The 20,811-nt window shown below is 37.1% G+C and overlaps 1 protein-coding gene across 1 annotated transcript in view; it reads left to right on the forward strand.

The window, feature by feature from the left end:
- Positions 1 to 10,484: 10,484 nt before the first annotated feature.
- Positions 10,485 to 20,811, forward strand: part of fam135b (family with sequence similarity 135 member B) — a 58,447-nt gene continuing 48,120 nt past the window's right edge. Inside the window, exons 1-2 of the mRNA XM_084739266.1 lie at positions 10,485 to 10,581; positions 17,454 to 17,533. Coding sequence (XP_084595392.1) covers positions 10,505 to 10,581; positions 17,454 to 17,533 — 157 coding nt within the window. The 5' untranslated portion in view covers positions 10,485 to 10,504. The remainder of the gene's footprint in view (positions 10,582 to 17,453; positions 17,534 to 20,811) is intronic.

A 20,811-nucleotide genomic window follows, 5' to 3' on the forward strand; every position in this document is an offset into this window, starting at 1 on the left:
AATGGAGAAATGGTTAAAGCAGTTAAATAAAACAAGAAGTGTAACAGCTTAAACTTGTTTAAACAGTTAGCTAAACGTAACGCACAATAATAGGGGTTAAAACTATTCAAATAGTTAGATAAGTGTAATCCATAAAAGGGTGAAATTATTAGCTAGTAATGGATAGACCAAATCATAGCTAGCAACGGATAAAATAGGCCCAGTTAAAGGTAATGAATAAACAGTGAAATCATTAGCTAAAAGTAGCCTAATGAAATGTTTGAAATAGTTAACTTAAAGTAATGGAAAACTGTAATCCATTTAGGATTTCAAGTGCAGATTTCATGCTCTAGCGACTCTCCAAACACCACAAAAGACATCTCATGTGGTGAATGTAGGATTTTCCGGCCAATGACTTTATTGCCCTTTTGTTTTTTTGCAGAAAATCTCCATCTCTTTTGATCATAAGAGAATCTCATTTGGAGATAGCAAAGATGCCGGTCACATCCTCTCAAAGTCATACTCCGATTCATTTAACTTGATAACACAGGCCACTCTGTCTCTGCCTTTGCAGGGATTTGGAATTGTAATTTTGACAACAAAGAGCCTTGTACAGCATCATGGAAGGTTTTAGCAACTGCTAGATTATGCTGTCACATGATTGCTGGCTCAGTGAGGACACTCACATATCCAGTGTGCAGATTCTTTTTCCTTAAAATCAGGCACAGTGGAAAAAGAAGTGTTATTAAAGTAACTTTAATTTGACAGATCTTAATGAAATTAAAATATTTTAAATACATACATCATTTTCATTATTTCATTTAATTTCTTTGCTTGAAGGAGGTGCTGTAACTCACTGGTCCTTTGTCACAGATCCCTATATTTGCTGATAGACCCTTTTCAGTTATTGTGCTCTACAGAGGGAGTTGGATGTTAATGAATGGAATAATGCCTGAGATTAATTTCCGGCCCTTTGAGCTGTGCACACATACAGCAGCTTCCAGTCGTGGCACACAATGACTCTGTCACAATGACACCTACGTAGCCTGTGAAATCTGCTCATCCCACATTCACATTCCCCCCCTCATCCACCTCCCCAAAATTGAGATCGGAGATGTCACTCAGCATTCCCAACTGAACTGACACCAACAGGAGCGGCCGGAATGGGAGGAGAGCAGTTTTTCCTTGAGGTGGGGGAATTACTGGAGCTGCAAACTCCAGACCTCCAAGAAAGCCAGTGTGTATGTGTGGCTTGCATTAAATAGTAATAAGACAGCAGATGGCTGTTTTGTAATGATCAATGTTTAATGATTTGCAGCAAGTAGAAAATGAGGAAGAGATAGTTAGTTATAGTAAAAGTGCATAAGGAGCAAATGATCAGCATTAGCTAGTCTACAGGTTGTGCAGGTCTGTGTGCCGGGCAGCAGCATTGTGCAGTGATCAGATCAGAGCATACATTTGAACAGAGGTCTGTACAGTAGCAAGGTGAACAGGGCTCAACATACCCCTGGTTATGTAACCTTCATTGGTGTTGTAGGTTTGATTTTTGTTTAAACCCTTAACAGGTTAGTGGTTTACAACAGTCACATGTTTAGTATTTTTTCTATTTAACCTGACTGCTCCACAATCTTTCATACCAAGTTCTAGGGATACCAAAAGATCACGGTACAATAATACCTCAATAAAAAGTCCATGGTGTGATATTTATCATGATATTAGAAAACAAAGAAAAGTAATGACTTGAAAAAAATGCCCATTATTGAATAATACATTTTATGTGCAGAGCATTTGTTTTTCCTTTTAACTAGGGATGTCAGTGATTAATCATAAATTGATTTATCACCGTTACAAATTTAACAGTTTAAAAATGTATAATCAATAGTAAAGAAATAGCAGTAATTGTGTCTCATTCAACATTATTTTGCCAGCAGAGCCATATGTGGAATTTGGAAAATGATAAACAAAGAGTGAAAAGGAAGAAATGAAAATGTGGGAAAAAAAATGCATGTTTTGTCTTATAAATTATTAATTAATAATTCATTAATAGATTGTTAGCATTTTCCACTACCAGTTATGGAAAATGCACAAAATTTGCAACCCTGCTTTTAACTTCAAGTGCTTCTTTCCCTCTTTAATAAAATGAAAGTAGCAGCCATCTAAACATGCAAAAAATGATTTGTCTTTTGTAATGAATGTATGAAGTATGTACAAATTCAAATATATATTTTTAAATATAAAATAACATGAAATAATGATACAACAATATAATTAACCATATAATATCACAATATGTATAATCACAATCAGGCACAATATTGAAATTTTTTTGTTGCAAGATCACAATATTCAATATATGGTTACATCCCTGTCAACTTCAGCCATAGAAGAAAAATTAAGGGATATATTTTAAGTTTCAATCCTTAAAATATCAGTCCTGGTTGATTTGGTATCTTCAAGTGCAGCTTGATGTTACTGATATATCTATTTAGAGTATGGCCACACAAAGTCACATTGTAGGCAAGCATAGGTAAGCAATTTAACTTCCAGGGCAGAAATGGCGGACTTGCTACTGTAGTGGCTACTGTATTTCAAGGAAATTCCTCTAAAAAATATCAAAACTAAATAAACTCTTACTCAGAACTTTGCTTCTATTTTCCATTATTTTAAGGAAATTTCCTAATTATTAGGAAACAAGTACAGGCATGTAATACAGAGTGTTATCACTTTATTACCCAATAGTCTACATTCTGTTTCAACGCCCTGTACAATCCTGGTGGGCAATGCTGGATCCTGGTTGTAACAGTCTAAATATAGGCCCACTGGAATCAGCCAAAAAAAAGTTTTCTCTGTAAGATGCTGGGTAAGGATAAGTCTGATATTTTTTATGCCAGCTTCAGCCACAGAAATTGAAGCACTGAGGGGTAAATGAAGATTTAAAGTAGTGTGAATTTGCAATTTGCAGACAAAAACCAGGATGTTTAAAAAATAAAATATTGATATCATATTAACAGTACACTTTTGATAATATTGATGATCCTTGTAGATCTTTTGTTTAGTTCTGGTTGACTTTCACTATTTGTTAAGTGTACTTGTACTTTTTGTACACTTTTGTACAATTGTTACAGACTCTCACCCTGCCTTCCTAGACTCATATTTTAAGAGGAATTCTTTTGCCAAAAATAGACTAAATGCACAACAAACAAAATCAAAGATGAATTTGATTGATAGCCTTTTTTTTAAAATAGACATTTCTATAAATATCGGTCAGGAATTCTTTTGGCTACGATAATGGTGTAGTGAGAATCTGATATTGTGACAGCTCTAATTTAAAGTCCTTAATATGTCAGTTCTGGTTGCTGTGGTATCTTCAAGTGTGGCTTAACACTACTGATGTATCTATTTAAAGTGCAGCCAAACAAAGTCTTGATGAAGGCAAACATGGGTAAGCTGTTTAAATTCCAGGGCAGAAATGGCGGACCCCACCACCAACATGAAATCTACCATATAGAGAGGTATTACGTAAAGTAGATCAAGCACAAATAACCAAAAAAGGGTTTTCTTTTAATGAAAATCTTACAGATCATAGCTTTAAAAATAAGAGAAAATAGAAAAGAAGAAAAAAAAATAAATCTCTAAGATGTTTTCATTTTTTGGATTCAGTTCTATTTACTGCAAGTTTTATGTAAATGGGGCAGCTATTTCAAAGAAATTACAAATAAGTAAACTCTTTCTCAAAACTTTGTTTCAATTTCCATTATTTCTAGGAAATCAAGTAAAAAAATAGGAACTGATCAGGAAATACAGTCATGTAATGAAAACATGATGGTCTAAATTACATTTCAAAGCCGTGTAAAATCCTGGTGTGGAAATACTAGATCATTGTTGAAACAGTGTAAAGATAAGCCTACTGGAATGAGACAAAAAAACAAAAACAAAAAAACCAAAAACACAAAACAAAAAAACCCCAAACAAAAAACAAGATGGGTAAGTCTACCTATGTTCCTTATTTTTCATTTTCTCTCAACAAGTCCAATTAAAAGGCCAAAACCAGCAAAGAACCTCACTAACAAGTATTGTCTGAGACGCCAAAGGCTTTTAAAAAAATCCAACACATTTGGGATTTGTTTTGAAAATAAATTGTTACTGCAGGCAAGAATCATCTAAGGGCTGAGTGCCACAGACAGGCCTTGGAAGTTGAAAAACACTGAAATAAGCAAATGTTTTGTTTTTGGTCTTTTCATGTGATGTGTTAGGCCTCTGTGAATATGACAGCCATGGCTGGAGGTATTATGCTTTTGGATTGTCCGTCCATCTGTCCCAAACTTGTGAACATGATATCATAGGAACACCTCGAAGGACTTTACTTCAGATTTGGTATAAATGTCCACTTGGACTCAATGAGACATAAAATATTAAAGTTACTGTGACCTCACAAAACACGTTTTTGGTCATAACTCAATAAGGCGTACACAAATTATGACAAAATTTCACACAAATAATAGCATGAAAAATAATGACATTTTATATCCAAAAGGTCAAAGGTCAACCTCACTGTGACATCATAATATTCAGTAAAAAAAAACAAACAAACAAGTTTGTGGCCTTTTATTCAGAGCCATGTGATCAGATACTGAATTGGTGACAATAATGTTGGCTGCCCATCATGAAACTGTAGTGATGTAGTGACTGTAGTGACCTTAAGGATGTGGTGGAATGGGAAATCCGCAGCATGGATGTGCAGCCAACAAATCTGCATCTGTCTCATTCCCAGGTCATCAAATATGGTGATATTATCTATGGTTCACTTATTTTTAGCCAATAGCCATTCAGTGTATTTATTATCTGTAATACATCTCTATATGGTAGTTTTCATTGTTGGTGGCGGGGTCCGCCATTCCTAGAATTTAATTTGCCTACCTATGCTTGCCAACAATGTGACTTCATTTAGCTAAAAAAAATAGTTGATTGTTGAGTCTCATTCCCAGTTCATCAATTACCAACATTTTGAATTTGAGCCACCTGCATTAGAGACGACTCCTGGCTCTGATTGGCCATGAGGAGCACTAGGAGGACCTATAATCTGTCTCGTGCTGATGACAGTTTCAGAAAAATATGACAAAAAGTATTTTTTTTAATGTAATAGCTTCCTACTGAACCTTTGATGTCCTTCAAAGTCTCCACTATATGAGTTTGGACAGACATGGAAATGCAACTTGACTGGTTGGTTAATTTTAGCTGACAATATGAAAATAAACATAACCCCATGTGGCCCTTTAAGTCCTTGTCTAATGCTGCAGTCGATGGGTTGTTTCATCGTCATCATCGTGATCATCATTGTCATCGTGCTCAAAGGAAACATGATGTATCCTACATAGATGAATGACAGCTATATGCCTTTGAAGCCGTCAGCGTGGGTGTTGTGGCCTGTGCCTCACCGATTTGATTAACTTATTGATGAATTTGCAGCAGAGGCTGATAATCAGCGTATGTAGCCTCTGTGTGCTCCAGCCATATACTGATTGTTTTGGTGGGAAAGAAAGCATATTAAATCCCAAGTCCCTGAACTGTGAGCCTCCATTTAATCAAGCACACAGTGTTCATTCTCCTCCTCACTGCCTACCTAACACATTGCTGGAGAAGTGAGCAGCTCCGTCTTTGAATCTCTGAGGCAGCAGATAACAGATAACTAGGACGTTGGCTTGAATTAGGGAGGCAGTGAAGCAGCTTCGGCTATCTTAATCAATGCTGGAGGAAACACAAACCATACATACTCCAGCGTCCCACAGCCTTACATAAAATGACCAATAATTGTCTCCTGACATTATGAGCATCGTTTGTGGTCATCCTGACACACAAAAAGCTTTGCTCTTATGTGGTGAGTGTGTCGATGTGACATGCAGATTCAGCAGGAAGAGGCAAAGCAGTTGTGTCATCTCTTGTCACTCTTCAGGCCATTTGCAGCAGTGGCTAATGTACTGCATTAGAGGAGGTTAGTGTGTTTCTCAGGCCTGTTTACTGTACTGCTTTTAAGCTTTTATGTTCATGCGTTAACATGGACATGGTCACCTTTTTACTCTCCTTCAGACTGCTGGTTTTTGAAGGCAGAGGTTGAGGTTTTACTGAAGATTTACTGGTCCCTCTTTCCCTACACTTGGCAAGATTCCTATAATACATCTTATCAGCATAAGCGAGGTGGAGGGGATGTTTCCCTTCCAACTGAAAAGACACCTGAGACTCACCCTGTTTACACTAATGAAATTCTTGTGTTGGGTAAGGACACTGGAATACATTTCTCTTCTCCTGGCAGACAAATGAAAACTGACTCTTGGCTTAATCAGAACATGTTTTACATTAAAGGAATAGTTCAGATTGTTGAAAGAAGTGTAGTGTGTGCCTGTGTAGTCTGGGTAGTATTTCCTCAAAAACCAGTCCTGGATGTTTTCAGTTTTTATGGTAACATTAGTGGCTCTGTCCTGCTTTTTATTTCACTCCAGCAACATCAGCAATATTATTCCAGAGAGTCTTACAAACATGATGGTTTGTCTTCACAATCATTTCTATCTGTTGTGTCTCTTTACCATGTAATTTACTTCATATGATCAGGGAATGCTCCCATATGTTACATGAGAACACACAGCACTTTCCTCACTGGACTAACTTGTTTTACTTTGTAATACAACAACAATGCTGTTTCGTTATTTTCATGGCAGTTAAATGGATCATGTGCTGGGAATGATGCTACCGTTTTGCAGAGAACATGTGGCTTTAGCCTCAGTTTGTTAGCCCAGAACCATCAAAAACAATAAACACTCCTTTAACAGGATTCTTGTTTTAAATGGAGTCAGCGAAAACATTAAAAGTCAGCCAGAGATGAACTTTCAACTAATTAATGGAGCTCCTGTTAGCTTAATTAGCTATCAGCTGATCAAATCTGCAAGAGAATCTCTTCAAATTTGTCCACCAGGACTCAAGGATCAACTCATTAGACTTTGGTGGTCAAAAGTCATTGTGACACTACAAACCAAATTTGCGGCTAATTATGACAAAATTTCACACAGATGTTTAATAGGATAAAGTAATAAAGTAGTGACATTTTAACGCTAAAGGTCAGAGATAGTCTTTTCACTTAGAGAACCAAGGTTACAATGTAATCATACGTGACATTACTATGACATTACACTTTCCTCACAGGACTAACTCGTTTGACATTACAATACAAGTTGTTTCTTTATTTCCATGTCTGTTAAATGGATAATCAGCTGGGGAGGATACTAACTTCTTGCTAACGTATTGCTTTAGCCTCAGTTTTTTAGCACAATATCGCACATAGCCATCAAACACAATAAACACTCCATTTACAGGATCCTCGTTGAAGACATTAAAAGCCAAAGGTGAGCTTTCAACCAATTAACGGAGCCCCTGTTAGCTTAATTAGCTAGCTAGCTACAGCTGATCAAATCTGCCAGGGATACTTGTCTTTACTACTACGAATTAAAATGGTAAATCTGCCACTTTTATAATTATAAACTGTGTGTGCTGTGCAAGAACAGATGGACGTGACAATATAATGAGTGCTGCTGGGCCTTACAAACAATGAATTCATAAATTAGCCTCACAAAACGTTCAAGGCTGTCACTTTGTAGGCCATGGTAGGGAGATTGGTGGTATTCAGAGGATATCTGCAAGATGGAGTTAACGGTAATTAGCAGGAACTTTTGCATTTTATTAGCAGCGAATTAACTTCTCACAATACCCCAGTGTCTGCACTCTGGTGTAATAAAACCAGCCTGACTAGATAAATCTTCACCGCTTAAAGAAAGTCGACTGAAACAGTATTATGCTTTTAAGCCAGCTTAGCTGAGGAGCGGTCGTAATGCACAAGTGAAGTCACACTTCTGAAGATGACTCCGCTTCTGTTATGACACCCATGCGTGCATCTTCTTTTCTAATGATGATGCTGCGTGTCAGTTTTTACAACATTTACAGGAACACGAACCAAATGGCGCACACATGCAAGGACCGTATTTCAAAAGCATTCAAAGAGAGGGTATTTGATATGCTTTTACTGTAAACACTGTCAGTGTCTCATCTCCGTTTGGTTGGTTGCAGCTCAGGTTTTCAGCTTCCACAGCACTTTCTCTGAATGCTGCAAAGTCCATGTCTGTGTTTTCCCTAATAGTTTCAGACAGCGTGGACTTTAAGTAAAATGAATGGTTCATGTTTGGAAGTACTGGGGAAACACTGATTGATTGCTGCTAATGGAAAACACTCTTCATATGGGTGTGAATTGAGTCTCAGTGAGCCTGGGATATGTTGATCACAGGTTCATTTAGAGACTTCCATTTTCAATGGTCTGATGCATTTAGGCACACTGCATTTGTCTCAATGAGCTGAGGCAATGACCATGTTTGCACAGGCCTGTATTCCTAACACTTAAGCATTTAAAGGGGTAGTTTGAATTATTTAATGGAGGGCTGTATGAGGTACTTATCGATAGTCAGTGTATTAGCTACCTATATGCCTGTCTGCACATCCCCAGTTAGGAACTGTTGTGAACAGGGTCAACCAAAAAAAAAAAAAATCTTAGCCATGCATAAAAAGTCAATCTGAAAAAATAACAGTTTAAGTATACACTATTTAGAGTACATTTTTACTGCTTTACTTTGCCATCAGACATCCTTTTCTAACAGGAAACTGAGCCAAATATCGCTCTCTCCAAACCAACAAAACTCCATAGGCGAAATCATTTGTTTTACCTCGCAGAAAACAAGAGTTGTTAGTCTACCGCAGCCCCAGTTAGTTAGTGTTATTGTGTGAATTTGGTGAATCCAAACTGTCCTTTTAAAGCACAGAAGTCACACAGTAACACAAACCATTATCATACAGAGGCAGTGGTCGACCTGCAACTCCTGTATTCTGCAATCTAAAATGAGTAATTTTACCTATGGATTTTGGTTGGTTTGGAGAGAGTGATATTTGGCTTATAAAACAGCAATTTTTTTCTAATTAGACAAGAATGTGTGAGGGCTATGTAAAGCAGTGGAAATATTAAATATGACATAAATATAACATACTCATGCATGCCAGTCCCTTTTCACTGTAACAAATACTGACTGTTGATAAAAATCTCCATGTCAAATAATCTGAACTATCACTATAACAGTAATTTTAGTTTTATTTTGTTGCTAAATACAATAAAGCACTCAGCTGAACCCCTGGTCTTAAGGTGTAATAGGAACTGAATGTGTACATTTTCAGTAGTTTAGTTTAGGTACCTGTATAACAGGAGATTAACAAGAGTTTCAGTGCTGTGTGATCACAATAGACGTTTTAATTTAAACTAGCAAGTAAAAATACAGCATAGAAATTGAGGTTGATGAATCATTCTTTTTCATTAAACTTTGTTTTCCAGAAGATTAAATGTTCATCTCAAACAGTTTTGGTTAAAAGTCTTGTTTTGCAATTTGTATTGGCTAAAAAGCTTGTTTTAAAATTACTGAAGTCTGGTGCTGCACCCTCATTTGAAATGTGGCCGAGAGAACTGGCCGAAATCCTCCATTTGAAGATTACAGGAAGGAGTAAAGTGTTTGATGAGGCAAAGTGATGAGTGTTAAGTCATTTAAGAGGTTTGAAGGAGGGTAAAGGTGTGGTATGAATGATTACTCCTGTAAAGACAGTAGCTGTAAATGTGTTTATGCATTTGTTTTATACTTTTTTCTTTCCTTGTTTTTCTCTCTCAGCAAAATAATTATGGCTATATGAAAATTGAAAAATGAGATTGCTTTTATTTACCTAAAATGAATGTATTCTAAATGAAACTGCAATAAAAAATATTCTTGAAAAAGAAAAAAGTAATTAATGCTTGTCAAGGTACAAGAGTTACTGAAATAGTATTTGCAAAATCATTACACAACTTAAACACATCATAACATAGAGAAAGCCTTGGGATACAATAGACCTTTAAATAAAAACAGTAAAAACAAAATTTACTAATACCATTATAATATAATTGTGGAAAGAAGATAACAGATAATTGCCAGTTTTTTTTTTTAGATATTTGATATTTAATTAAAGGGCAATATATTAAAGCAGCAGAACCATAATTATACAGGTAATAATATAACAATGTAGCAAAGGGCTGACATTTACAGGAATAGAAGCTGAACTCAAATCAGCTCACAGCATCCCTTATTAAGTTAGATACAAGAAAGAAAGCAGATTCCAGCTGCACACGTCAGTTCTTTTACCCAGAAATAATTCAATCACAGGCTGTTGTTCATTTTTCCAACATTTACCTGAACAATTATGCTGATATTCAGACAAAGATGTCTGTCTTGGTCTTCAGTCAGGTTCATTTTCCACGCTGGACTGTATGAGTCATATCACCTCAGTGACCCAACAAAATAACTGTGAGCTTGTTAGAAATATCATCTTTTGTCTTATCTTTCACTGTGTCTTATTTACACTGATTTATCTGATATTTACTGTGTCTACTCTTTTGGCAGGTGATGAGTGGGATTATATCATGTCTGAAGTACAGGGAACACTGGAGTTTTCTGTAGAGTTGCACAAGTTTCACAATGTGGATCTCTTTCAAAGGGGGTAAGCAATTTTTCTCTGCAGATATCATATTAGCATAGTCATTCGACTTGTTTTTATTAACTGACTTCACGACTGGCAAGTCAGCAAACTCACAGAACATGTTCACAATGATTTGCTGACAGCTGATCCACGTAATTTCCTACCTGTGTGTTTTATTCTTTGGACTGTTTCCTCTACTTTAATGGGATGTGGGTTTGTATGAGGTACTTATTGAGAGTTAGCGTGTGAGCTACAGTAGTGCCAGCTGGAACGCCCCCAGTTAAGAGAAGCGGAGAGGGGCAACCAGTATGGAAGCTCAGAAATGAACTGCAACGCTGTTATACAAGCTACATAATGCTCTTTCCAAACCAACCAAACTCCATAGGCAAAATCAGTCATTTTACCTCACAGATCATATGAGCTTGGTGGACAACCACTGCCTCAACTTGTTAGTTTGTCTGTGTTACTGTGTGACTTCTGTGCATCCAAACTAAGTCTTTAAAACACAGAAGTTACACAATAACCCAAACAACCTAACAAATCAAGACAGTGGCAGACCAGCAACTCCTGTATATTGCCATTTAAAATGACAGTTTTTGCCTATGAAGTTTGGTTGGTTTTGAAAGAGCAATATTTGGCTTGTATAACGGCAGCTTCCCAATGGAAATGTCTGTCAGACGGCAAAGTAATGTGTACGTGTAAATATTGTAAATATAGTGTATACATAATTTCATTTCTTTTAGGTGGACCTTTCTTTAAGCCGCTAAAATACATTTTGTTGCTGTAGTTTCCATGCTAGTGCTTGCCTCTCTGCTTGTACAAACTCCCCCTTTAAGTGAACATGAACTGAAATCAAATTTGTAGGATACATAAGTAGTTCAGTACAATGGTTTCAAACTGAAACTGACTGTATTGTATAGGAAATCACAGACAGTGACTTGCTTTGACTTTTGTAGAAAATACACCATCCCCCCCACCGATTAAAATACTGTTAATTATTATATATTAGTTAAATATGGTGTATGGTACCTGTTTGTGCACTGCAATTCGTATGTGTCGAAAAAGATGAGTGAATACTAATGAGAATGACTCATCCTGGAATGGTGAATTTAATTTATTGGGTAAATTAAAGTGATGTACCCTTCCACCTCTTTCCCTTCTGCTGGACAAAGATTACTCTGTAAAACTGACTAACTCAGAAAAAGGAAAAAAAAAAATGCGTTGAACAACTTTCATTTGTGTTTGAGCAAGTACCCATAATTCCCTGAAAATGTATGTCAGGACATCATGTGGTCCATGAAAGGGTGGTTTAGAATTCAGCGTGGGGTAAATGCACCTGTCATCAACATTCAGGACAACAGATTACCCTGCTCTAAAAGGCAGACTAAATTTGGTCAAAATTGAGTTGAGACCAGTATCTGACTTTTTCACATCATGCATGATGTAACCTACAATTTGCAGTGACTACAAAACTGAGAAGAGCAGCTGTAGGCTGGAGAAGCCATTTTCATCCATATAGCTCTGAACAGAGACACAGCCAACAGGTTGGCAAAAACAAGAGAGCTTTATCAAGTTACAGCTATAATATGTAACATTTCCACTTTAAAATGTTTAAAACCACTAGACATATGATATATATCTTGTTGAGTTGTGTAACTGCATTATCTGCTAGCTAGTTGCTAGTTGGTGTAACTTCCAGGAAAACAAAGGATATGTCAGACATGTCAGAGAGTGAGGAAGGAAGTTTCATGCACGAGACTAGTCTTAACATGAATGAAACTCAAATATTATCTTGTCCATGAACATGATTTCTGCCCGACGGCTAAATTCCACCTGCCGCGGCTGCATCGTGTTATGTGTTAATGTGAGACCCCTAGCAGCAGAATTTAGATATTGTGTGTTTAAAGCTAACGTTAGCTGGAGAGATGAGAGATAGACATAGTTAGCCTTAACAAAAGCTAAATGTACCTCCTGATTTTTGAATTATATACAAATAACTATTGGTATTAATCTTGAGATTCAGTTTTTTATTCAGCTAAAGTAAATGAGGCAGCAGAAAATAGAAAATAAAAAAATGCCACGCTAGACAGGAGCTGCTAAAAACTAACTAAGCTAGCAGATTTTAGCTGCTATCGGCTTTTGACTGTCGTTTGGCACAAGTTCAGCTCCCTCAGCTGACGTCTCTGTTGTCTTATCTGTTACAATGCTGTTGTTGTTGTCACTCCTACATTGCATTGTGGGATATTTATGCCAGCACAGGCTCCAGTGCTTGCATACTATAATATTCCTTTGGAAATATGTGCACTATTGGCTTCATGATAAGGTTTTGGACTTACTAAAAAATCTGAAATATAAATGTTAACGTGGAATTTCAGACGCAGCCACTGTCTTTTCTTGTATTTTAATAAACATACTCTGAACATTAACAGAGTGCAGTGTCTGAATTTCTTTCATTATGTAGGTTCTATGGCAAATATTTGTTATTTTTTTGGGAAAAATAATCATCCCCAAAAATGGGGGCATTAAACTTTTCCTGACCTCAGGATGGCAATGCAATACACAAACATAAACATTACAACACAGAAACAACAAATTTTAATATAATGGACTGCACCAATAAAAAGAATAATAAGCAGTATTAATAAAAGAGCTAAAATTAAAATTTGTACTTCCTCAGTTGAGTTTTTCATTATATTCTATAACATGAAAAAAGGCCATGTTTATCCAATGATTTGTCTGCAGGAAGATTAAAGCCTCTCATCTGGTCGGCCTCCGGCTCGCTGAAACCCCAGCTTTATCAAAATGATTTTCCCTCTCCAAATGGGCTGGGCTAAAGCTTTATCATGGTAATCCCTTCAGCTGAGTGCACTAATATGTTTGTTTTTAGCGGTTGCCACGTTGCCTCAGATAGCAGCAGATATCTGAGTACTCGATCCCAATGTAAAGATGAAGCACGGTGGGATAGGAATAGTTTAGTCACCAGGACCTATGCATCTCACTACACAGCAATCTAATTGCTTAAATCAATACAGATCTATGTACCAGACTGGAGGACCACACAGCTGCACACTTTGAAGAGCCCAGTTGTACACTGATTGCATTAAAAATACTGATTAAATCTGCATTTGATTTGTGAAGAAGGCGATAAGCATGACACTTTTAGTTTTCACTAACAGAGGCAAAGTTAGAATCTTAAATAGCTTCAGATACTCAAATTAAGGACACAGCTGCATTTTCTTAATGTCATTTATTCTGGTTTAATGATGCAAACAAAATATTATAAACTTGTACCTTTACATTATATATTATTATAAACTTAAAGGTCCATTGTCCTCCACCATCTGTATACAAACAAATAGTTTAGATGCCTTCTTTCTGCCTCTTAGACCTAATAGTCAGAATAAATAAAAGAGACCAGGGGCAGTTGTAACACTTTTTTACTTGGAATACACTAGTAATCTTTTGATATAAGGCATCTGTACATGTATACACTAATAATACAATTGATATATTTTCATTAATAAGGAAAAGACTATAATTTTAAATTTAATGCAAGTGTTGCAAGTGTAATTTCCAGTTGTAGGGCTAATTGTTACTCTGAAAAATATTAACCCACTATATCTCAAATAAAAGCACATCTTTAAGTAATTCTAATACTGCTGTAGTATATCATGATATAATTTAGTATTTGTTTTTTTTCAAATACATCTCTTTTAGATGTTTTTTTTTATTTGATTTGTATTAAAAGTAATTTCACATCTAGCTTAAGTGAAATATGTTTTCTTCCTAACAGAAAAGTATGTAAACACAGACAAATGTGGTGCTTACATTGTAACTCAGTTTTACAATTTCCCCTATCTCGCAGCCATCATAAAATCTCACATACTAGCTAGCAACACCTAGATTAGCATAGTTTGTTCATGTTAATTTTTAACCAATAACCTAGAGATAAAATTGGTGTAAATTTAAATTTGCAGTCATCTAAATCTGTGAAATGATCCTGCTAGTGACATCCCTTCTTCATTCTTTTGACTGGAGTGTGTTACAGTTGCCCCTGGCCTCCCCTACATTAACACTGTTAAGTGGAGAAATCAATAAAATCAAACGAATAACCACTTTTTTTCTTTCTGTTATCCCAATCAGGCAGCTTGATGGGCCATTATGCAGTCCAGTTATTACTCTTTCCAAACCAACCAAACTCCATAGGTGAAATCAGTAATTTTACCTTGTGGAAGTAAAATTACTGAGTGGTCCAATACTGCCTTGGTCTGATAGTTTGTGTTACTGTGTGACTTCTGTGAGCCCAACTATCCTTTTTAAGTTTTAAATGACACTATACCGCAAACAAACACATCAAGGCAGTAGAATACATCAACTCCCATGTTCTGTGAGGTAAAATTATTGATTTTGCCTTTAAGGTTTGGTTGGTTTGGGGAGAGTGATATTTGATATAGTGGTGATTTCCCATCAAATAAGGCAAAATAAGTACAGAGGTGAAAATAAATACAGCATACACTTAAACTGATATTGACAACTTCAACCCCACTTTTTATACCAGTCTCTCTGGTTGATAGGGGATCAATACATCATTTCTGGTCCATTGTTGAGTTCCCATCTTTCATTGCTATGATAACACTGTGATAAAAGATTTTTGTCCTTGAAAACCCCATCTGAAAAGATTGATGTTGCGAGTTTCACTAAAGATAATAATCTACAGTATTACAAAAATATTCCCAAAGTGGACAGAATCAATACGAGTGAACCTAAATACCAAAACCGCCTTAAGCTACATGTTGAAATCAACCTGGCAACACTGTACATCCACACAGTTTTCTGCTGAAAACGTCTGCCTAGTACGTTTCACACAGATGACACGTGATTGGAGGAATTGAGTGTTACAATTGCTCCCTGTCTCCCCTAATAATGCAGTTTATTGAAAATTAAACGCTGAGCACACAAGTCTATAAATGACCTTCATCCCATAAACACCCCTGATTTATTTATCGACCCTCAAAAACCTTTTCCGTGCTCTTCCCTGTCAAGCCTCCATCTTGAGCGGCTGCCGCTAACACACTGATGTGATGACAGTGTTCACAGCCCCACGCTTTGGTCCCTCAGATTGCCAATGTGTCCCCGGAGAGCTGAGATGTGCTTTTACACAAAGCAGCACTGACTCGAACTGTCAAAGTGACCTTTTCAAAGACGTGTTTTCCATCGCCGCCTATAGTCAGGAATGGCATGTAAATAATCCCTGTTTAAGTCAGCGAGACTGTTCTGTTTTCCATTTTATAGCTCCGTGCTTCTATTTTCTTTCTCATGGAGCCAATTACATTTGAAGCCGTAACAGCTGATTTCCCTACTGGGATCAACTTACTTTAAATGTTTTCCAGTTCTGTAGAGTTCTCGCAGCAGTGCTCATCTGATACCATGTACAGTATACTTTACAGCCTTTGAATAGAGGTGCGTGTCCTTTCATTATTAATAGCCATTTCCCCATTATCCTTTAATAATTTAGCTACATTTGTACAATTCATGGCTGATTTTGTTTAACATGACATTGTTATAACTTCTCGTGCATGTCATGAAGAGCACTTCTGAAATCTAAAAGCTGCAGTTTTTACCTAAAACCTGTCCCTGTCGATGTTCAAACAGAGCGTCCTGTATTCCATCTAGACATATTACCACAATGCTCAATTTGAAGTTATGTAAGTACCTAAAATACTTGTATATTTTTACCACATAGGGATGAAGGCAGCTGAAGGCTATTTTGAGTACTGTGTTTGTTGGGAACTGTGACATGATGGTTGCATCAGGTCATTTTGATACCTTTTTGTTACAGTTTTGTTTTACAAATGTTAAGGGATAATTCAGATTATTTGAAACAGAACTGTAAGAGGTATTTATTCATAGTCAGTGTATTACCTACAGTAGGTCCCTGTCAGCATGCCCCCTGTAACGTACTGTTGTGGATGGGGTCAACAACAAAAAAATTACGTACTTAATAAAATTTAAATGTGCACTACATGTAGAATATTTTCAGTGCTTTACTTTTCCATCAGACAGCCTTTTCTGATGGAAACCACCATTATGCATTGCCAGTTTTCACTCTCTCCAAACTAACCAAACTCCATAGGTGAAATTAGTAATTTTACATCTCACAACACAGGAGTCGTTGATCTACTGTTGCCTTGATCTGTTAGTTCGTTTGTTGTGTTGTGTAACTTCAGTGAATCTAAAATGTAATTCTAAACTCACTGAAGTCACACAACAACACAAACAAACTAACAGATCAAGGCAACAGTAGACAAATGACTCCTGTATTCTGTGGGGTATAATTATTGATTTTGCCTATAAAGTTTGGTTGGTTGGGAGACAGCAACATTTGGCTTCTGTAACAGCAATTTCCTGTCAGAAAATGCTTTAGGATGGCAAACGCCAAGCTGTGAAAATAGTCCAAAAATAGTGTACATTTAAACTAATATAAATCTTTTTAGGTGGATCTTTTTTAAAGTTTTGTTGCCGATCCTGTCCACAGCAATAGAACTGATGAGCCTGCTTTGATTCTCTAAACTGGGGGCATGCCGACCAGCATCTCTTGTAGCTAATACACTGACTATCCATGACCACCTTATACAACCCCACGTCACATGATCTGAATGATCCCTGGGTCTCTGACAGACCCGTTTATAGGCCATATTGGTCAATAATATCAGCAGATAAATGAGTCAGGCTCTGGTATGAAGCAGAATGGTGAGCAGCAGCATGTACCTTTTACTATTCGTGATTGATTAAAAATTATATATTTTCTTGGTACCTCCAGACCATTTGGACATGACAGTGCATAAATTTATTTATTTAAGTGTTTTACGTTACGTTTGTATCCTGTCCCTCAGGTTCTACCAGGTACGAGCAGGGTTGAAGGTCTCACCTCGAGTGCCCCACAGATTGATAGCAACAACACAAGACAACACAGGTAAGGAGAAACACACACACACACACACACACACACACTGTGTAGACATCACACAGAGCAGTCTCACAACACTGTCCTCATTCTTGTCTGCAGATAAGCTCCCAGCTCTTCGATATTGGTTCTCGGTCATTGTTATCTGTTTTTGCACCTTTGCACCAGAGATCGAGGATTTCAGGTTTTACAGGACAGAACTCATATTCAGTCATGGATGGACTATGAGACAACAGACATAAAAAAGCCCTCCTACCACCCAGACTGAACATACTTCCTTGTAGTCATTTTGCATCTCTTTGTAGCCATTTCGTGTCTCTTTGTAGTTGTTTTGCACCTTGTTACTGTCATTTTGCATCTCTTTGCTTTCATTTGTATTCCGTTGTTGTCATTTTGTGTCTCTTTGTAGCTATTTCATACTGCAGTTGTTTTGCATCTCTTTGTTGTCATTTTGCATCTCTTTGTTGTCATTTTTGGATCTTTGTTGTCATTTCGGGTCATTTTGTGTCGCTCTGTGGATAGTTTGTGTTTCTCTTTAGCCTTTTTTCGTCCATTTGTTGTCACTTTGTGACTCTTTGTGGCCATTTCTTGTTTCTTTTTGGTAATTCTTTGCATCTCTTTGTGGTCATGTTGCATCACTTTTGGACATTTCATGTCTCTTTTTTGTTGTTTTCTCTGTCTTTTCAGTCTTTTTGTGTCTTTTTATGGTCATTTTGGATCTGTTTGTAGCCATTTTGTCTATCTTTGTAGTCATTTTGCATCTCTTTATGGTTGTTTGCATTCCTTTGCTGTCATTTTGTCTCTCTGTGGTAATTTCATGTGTCTTTGTGGTTGTATTGTGTCTCTTTGTTTTTGTCTCTTTTTTGTGTTTTTCTGTGGCCTTTTTTGTCTCTTTAAAGTCATTTTGCATCTCTTTGGGTCATTACACATCTCTTTTCAGTCCTTTTTCTATCTCGTACTCATTTTACATCTCTTTGGGATTGTTTTATGTCTCTTTGTAGTTGTTTTTTGTCTTTTAGTAATCGCTTTATGTTGCTTTGTGGTTGTTTGATTGACTGTCCAGCAAGAAATGTTAACTGTCACATCAAACTGACACTGAGGCCCCTGGGCCTGTCCCTGGTGTATATATAACAAGAATAAATTGCTGTTTTGACAAAAACAAGACAATTGATATGCCAGAGACGATACACTGTACACAAGTTTTGAGCAGATAGAATTGTCAGGTTCTGTTAGAGAACACTGAATGGCCAACAGCTAAACTTTAATCTAGGTCATCATTGCCCCAAATAGAGACAAATTGTGATAATAGGTTGAGTCTATAGTTGAGGTCATGTTTGAACATGTTTCATTCACAGTGGTCCATATCCAAATGGGGCCTGAGTGTGAGAAAGCACACAGGAACACAGGGGATTGAATTACACACATGGTGTTGTTCATGCTTGTCTTTGAAGTGAGTGTGAAAACAGTAATCTTTTCAGTGTTTTGTGTTAAAGTACAAGGCAGTGCAGGGAGTGCTCTTATATTCTGCGCCTTTGCTGGAACAAGTGTGTCGAGCATGATTTTACAGTGAACAATCATGTGAATGTGAAATATGAACATTTTGCACTACCTTCTCTGGATTCTAGTTGTCTCACAGATTCGTTCCTTCACGTCTTGGCTGTATTTCTGACATCTGTGGATTCAAAAGAGCTCAAATTAGAGACATGAATAAGGCTTCTCTTGAAATAAAGCAATCCACAGATGCCAGAGGAAAACAACCATATTTTGACATCGGCTTATTGAGTGGATTTACCTCAGAAAGCACTGGAATCTTTCATTTTAATTGTGGATACAAGCCGGAGAATTAAAAACAACCAAATGGATTTTATAACAAGAAAACAAGTGCGCAGTAAGTGATTCTTTTGGCGCGCCCCCGCTACAGAGTCTGCATCAGAAAATGAGAATGGTGTCTGGGAATTTTATGGCTCTACCTTGTCTCAGTGATTTAGGACATCTGGCTGTCTTTGGGTTAAAGATGGACTGACTCACTCTGCAGAAAATCTTCTCTCTCCAATATGTTCCAAAAACCAAATAGAGACAAGATCACTTGTTTAGAATGTTAAAGAGGTGCTGAGCACTTATGTTTTTTTGAGCTGTCAACTAAATTATATCAGATTAAAACATCATTACTGGTGTTATAGACACTTCTTAATAAATCTATAGAGATCAGCATTTCATGGGTTGAAAATGGCTCAAAACACCACCTACTTTTTATAAATCAGCTGAGATAGCGTTGACCACTTGGGACTGCTTAAGTCATGAGAGTTATATTTAAAAAAGAAAGTTAATGCCCACTAATCAGAGTGGGAGTCTGTGAAACAGTGTTCAGTTTCAAATATATGCTGACCAAGACATATCAAATAGGATTTTTCAGTTCTTGTGCTTTCATCAGCTGTAGAAGCACAACCGGACTGCATTCATACCCTTGATGATGAGAAACAGTGGGGCTATGGCGATGTACTGGCACTTCCCCACAGACGCACACACACCGGAGAGAGCAGCCTCTCTGAGCTGCTAACATTACCTCGGCTAGCTACAACACACAAACATTTGAAAAGGGCCACAAATGTGCTTTACAGTGACTGTCAAAGCTCTAGCGGTCTGAGTCCTCACAGCGGACTTTCTGTGTTTCCAATGTTTCTCCTTGGACATGGACAGTCTGATAGCAACTGCCAATGTTTGCTTAGCTCTGACTACTAGCTGTTTATTGCTACAGTGAGCACTGTTACCTCCCACGTCACACACTTCATAGCCACGATGCCAGGCACCCTACAGTGGTTGTCTTGTACACCCCCACCATGACACTTTATAACATTTTTCAAAATTATGCAGTAGGGGGAGTTAGGCTCAGAACTGAGAGTGCACTTACCAGGCTTGGGAGGGTTACTTTAAAAATGTATTCTGATAAAGGGACCAGTTATCTGTTAAAAAATGTAATCAGTAAACTAATCCCGACTACTTTGCATTACTTTCCGATCACCTCAGTACATAATATGTTCAAAGGCTTTAGCCTAATACTGTAAGTTTTATGGTCATTGTTAAGTTTATTAATTGTTTGTCCAGATATTCCATCCTTTGTTATGCACATTTAAATGTTCTCTGTTATTTAGTGATTCACACTGCACATTCAAACTTTAAGTAAACTGCCATAAACTTACTTTGGGTGGCTTTGTGTGTTTTTACCCACCAACACCTTGGTCACCAGCATCACCATCTACAGCCCCAAAATATTAACAGTCTTAGTAGTA

Source organism: Lutjanus erythropterus, chromosome 16 (genome assembly GCF_056507025.1).
Source record: "Lutjanus erythropterus isolate fLutEry1 chromosome 16, fLutEry1.hap2, whole genome shotgun sequence".
Classification (NCBI taxonomy): Eukaryota; Metazoa; Chordata; class Actinopteri; order Lutjaniformes; family Lutjanidae; genus Lutjanus; species Lutjanus erythropterus.